A 3,830-nucleotide genomic window follows, 5' to 3' on the forward strand; every position below is an offset into this window, starting at 1 on the left:
TAATAATTTACATGCATATATATATTATATTTACTTTTACTTTTCAAAATTTCATAAAAGTTGCATCCTATTACAAACACTGATTTTATCTGAGCTTGGCAATAAGTTGAGAGAATAAATCAAGAGGCGCTTTATCGGCGCAGCCTTGTGAACAATTCGGTTGCTTACTGCCAATAGCATTACCGCTCTCTGCCGACGAATATATCAACAAAGCAAGAGTCTTCACTCGTTGACAACAACCGCATTTGCACCCTGGTTTTGGATCACAAGGTTTAACTGTAGTGGGTACTGCTTCGGAACTAGTTTCTGTACTTAAATCCCGCACGGTCGTGCTTATAACTGCTTCTTCAGGTTGTGGAGTGCTTGGTTGCTCAGTTGCTACAGTGGTTACTTCAGGTTCAGGCTGAGTAGAGCTCTCACTTGGTTGCTCAGTTGCTACAGTGGTTACTTCAGATTCAGGCTGAGTGGAGCTCTCACTTGGTTGCTCAGTTGCTACAGTGGTTACTTCAGGTTCAGGCTGAGTGGAGCTTTCACTTGGTAGCTCAGTTGCTAAAGTAGTTACTTCAGGCTCGGGCTGAGTAGAGCTCTCACTTGGTTGCTCAGTTGCTACAGAGGTTACTTCAGGTTCAGGCTGAGTAGAGCTCTCACTTGGTTGCTCAGTTGCTACAGTGGTTACTTCAGGTTCAGGCTGAGTGGAGCTCTCACTTGGTTGCTCAGTTGCTAAAGTAGTTACTTCAGGCTCGGGCTGAGTGGAGCTCTCACTTGGTTCCTCAGTTGCTACAGTGGTTACTTCAGGTTCTGGCTGAGTGGAGCTCTCACTTGGTTCCTCAGTTGCTACAGTGGTTACTTCAGGTTCAGCCTGAGTGGAGCTTTCACTTGGTTCCTCAGTTGCTAAAGTAGTTACTTCAGGTTCAGCCTGAGTGGAGCTTTCACTTGGTTGCTCAGTTGCTACAGTAGTTACTTCAGATTCGGGCTGGGTGGAGCTCTCACTTGGTTGCTCAGTTGCTAAAGTAGTTACTTCAGGCTCGGGCTGAGTGGAGCTCTCACTTGGTTCCTCAGTTGCTACAGTGGTTACTTCAGGTTCAGGCTGAGTGGAGCTCTCACTTGGTTGCTCAGTTGCTAAAGTAGTTACTTCAGGTTCAACCTGAGTGGAGCTTTCACTTGGTTGTTCAGTTGCTAAAGAAGTTACTTCAGGTTCGGGCTGAGTGGAGCTGTCACTTGGTTCCTCAGTTGCTACAGTGGTTACTTCAGATTCGGGCTGAGTGGAGTTATCACTTGATTTCTCGGTTGCTACAGTAGTTACTTCGAACTCATCATGTTGTGGAGGAATGACTGTTGCGTTAGTTGAAATGTTTGCGGATAGAGGGGTAGTTAGCTCTACCGAATCTGTAACTTGCGCCGTAGTATTATCCTCAGGCTGTGTAGTGCTTAAGATTAGACTCCCAGATTCAGGAGTACTCGCACTAAATTCTACTGCTTCGGGTAAGTCAGTTTTGGTAGTGTTCACTACAGACAGAGTCGTGCTCTCTTCCTGTAATTCTGCTTCTTCCGCTGATACTTCAGTGCTTGCTTTAGGATCTTCTGGTAGTGATGTGCTTATTTCTGGTGTACTAGTTTCGATCTCAGACTGAGTAGTCGACTCTACCGAAGCTTCTGTTGTTTCTGCTGGGACTTCTGTTGTTGTGTTGGGCTGTTCTGGTGTACTAGTTTCGACCTCAGGTTGAGTACTCGACTCTACCGAAGCTTCTGTTGTTTCTACTATAACTTCAGTGCTTGTGTTGGGTTGTTCTGGTGTACTAGTTTCGACCTCAGGTTGAGAAGTCGACTCTACCGAAGCTTCTGTTGTTTCTGCTGAGACTTCAGTGCTTGTGTTGGGCTGTTCTGGTAATGGTGTGCTAGTTTCGACCTCAGGTAGAGCAGTCGAGTCCACCGAAGCTTCTGTTGTTTCTACTATAACTTCAGTGCTTGTGTTGGGCTGTTCTGGTACTGGTGTGCTTACTTTTAGAGTACTAGTTTCGATCTCAGGTTGAGTAGTAGACTCTACCGAAGCTTCTGTTGTTTCTACTGGCACTTCAGTGCTTGTGTTAGGCTGTTCTGGTACTGGTGTGCTTACTTCTAGTGTACTAGTTTCGATCTCAGGTTGAGTAGTAGACTCTACCGAAGCTTCTGTTGTTTCTACTGGCACTTCAGTGCTTGTGTTAGGCTGTTCTGGTAGTGGTGTGCTTACTTCTAGTGTACTAGTTTCGACCTCAGGTTGAGTAGTCGACTCTACCGAAGCTTCTGTTGTTTCTGCTGGCACTTCAGTGCTTGTGTTAGGCTGTTCTGGTAGTGGTGTGCTTACTTCTAGTGTACTAGTTTCGATCTCAGGTTGAGTAGTAGACTCTACCGAAGCTTCTGTTGTTTCTACTGGCACTTCAGTGCTTGTGTTAGGCTGTTCTGGTAGTGGTGTGCTTACTTCTAGTGTACTAGTTTCGATCTCAGGTTGAGTAGTAGACTCTACCGAAGCTTCTGTTGTTTCTACTGGCACTTCAGTGCTTGCTTTAGGATCTTCTGGTAGTGATGTGCTTATTTCTGGTGTACTAGTTTCGATCTCAGACTGAGTAGTCGACTCTACCGAAGCTTCTGTTGTTTCTGCTGGGACTTCTGTTGTTGTGTTGGGCTGTTCTGGTGTACTAGTTTCGACCTCAGGTTGAGTACTCGACTCTACCGAAGCTTCTGTTGTTTCTACTATAACTTCAGTGCTTGTGTTGGGTTGTTCTGGTGTACTAGTTTCGACCTCAGGTTGAGCAGTCGACTCTGCCGGACCTTCTGTAGTTGTTGCTGGCACTTCAGTGCTTGTCTTCGGCTCTTCTGGTAGAGGTGTGCTTATTTCTGGTGTGCTAGTTTCGACTTTAGGTTGAGTTGTTGACTCTACTGAAGCTTTCGTGGATACTACGGGCACTTCAGTGCTTTCTTGAGGTGGTGTAGATTGTTGCGTGGTTGTTTCTGCAGCAACAGTGGTTGTTTGTGGCACTGGTTTACCAGGGCAAGGACGCTTGGTTGGCTTACATTTATGGCAAGGTGGATGTCTGTCATGTTTTGGTGGTCGAGTTTGCTTGTCACATGGCGATGGTTTTCTTTTCTTAGACGAGTGATATTTATCACATGGTGTTCGTTTATCACTCTTAGATTTGTGATGTTTGCCCCAATGTGTTTTTTCAGCATCTCTAGAAGAACGATGTTTATCGCATGGAGAACGTCCACTTCCACCGGATGGGTATTTGGAACTTCCACTTCCGCCTCTATTCCATGAATAAGGATAACCTCGCCAATACCATGGTCCACCATACAAATTACCTCCTTGTCTGCGAGGATAATCAAAATTCCATGGAGACGGTTCGCTATATGCTGTCGGCAGATTTGGTTGGTTTACTAGTAGGCCGCTCTCCTCCGCAGGATTACTTATTATATCGGAGTAGTCACTGGTTTTCACAGGGAGTTGATCCAGCGTTTTCGAAGGACTTGGCAAGAGTGAATATGCAGATCCATATGAAGGTACATTTGGTCCGCCTGGCAGGTACACCCGTGTAGCATATCCCTGCTTTGGACGGCTGTTCAAATTAATTCCAAATGATCTGGAGTGTTTCGAACGATGGCCTAAAGATTATAAACATAAAGCTCACATTTTAGATATATCTAAAGATATATAGTTTTAAATCTCAACTCACCATTGCTGGTAGCTATCAAGCCGAATAAGAAAAAAGCCGTTGATAAGAACCTCATTTAACCAAATATATGCAGTTGTTGTCGGATTGAGGGCACGAAAACTACTTTGTCTCAAGTTAAAATTT

The 3,830-nt window shown here is 45.0% G+C and overlaps 1 protein-coding gene and 1 long non-coding RNA gene across 5 annotated transcripts; one reads left to right on the forward strand and one right to left on the reverse strand.

Annotated features, from left to right (window-relative positions):
• LOC105233135 (uncharacterized) lies at window positions 1-3,830 on the reverse strand. Of its 3 annotated transcripts, none has more exons than XM_049454707.1 (4): window positions 3,708-3,830; window positions 2,777-3,636; window positions 2,650-2,683; window positions 1-1,965 (listed from the first exon to the last, which is right to left on the reverse strand). In XM_049454707.1, exons 1-4 carry the CDS (start codon window positions 3,760-3,762, stop codon window positions 86-88), a joined length of 2,829 nt encoding a protein of 942 aa, XP_049310664.1. In that variant the 5' UTR covers window positions 3,763-3,830; the 3' UTR covers window positions 1-85. The 3 variants fall into 3 exon arrangements, with proteins under 3 accessions (XP_049310664.1, XP_049310659.1, XP_049310673.1); XM_049454702.1 differs by adding an exon at window positions 2,249-2,450 and having other exon boundaries at window positions 1-2,134; window positions 2,673-3,636; XM_049454716.1 differs by lacking the exon at window positions 2,650-2,683 and having other exon boundaries at window positions 1-1,807; window positions 2,684-3,636.
• LOC125778182 (uncharacterized) lies at window positions 1,643-2,454 on the forward strand. Of its 2 annotated transcripts, none has more exons than XR_007422553.1 (3): window positions 1,643-1,782; window positions 2,089-2,253; window positions 2,368-2,454. It is a non-coding gene; the product is annotated as an uncharacterized LOC125778182 (long non-coding RNA). The 2 variants fall into 2 exon arrangements; XR_007422557.1 differs by having other exon boundaries at window positions 1,659-1,719; window positions 2,140-2,253.

The sequence above is a fragment of the Bactrocera dorsalis genome, chromosome 1 (genome assembly GCF_023373825.1).
Source record: "Bactrocera dorsalis isolate Fly_Bdor chromosome 1, ASM2337382v1, whole genome shotgun sequence".
Lineage (NCBI taxonomy): Eukaryota > Metazoa > Arthropoda > Insecta > Diptera > Tephritidae > Bactrocera > Bactrocera dorsalis.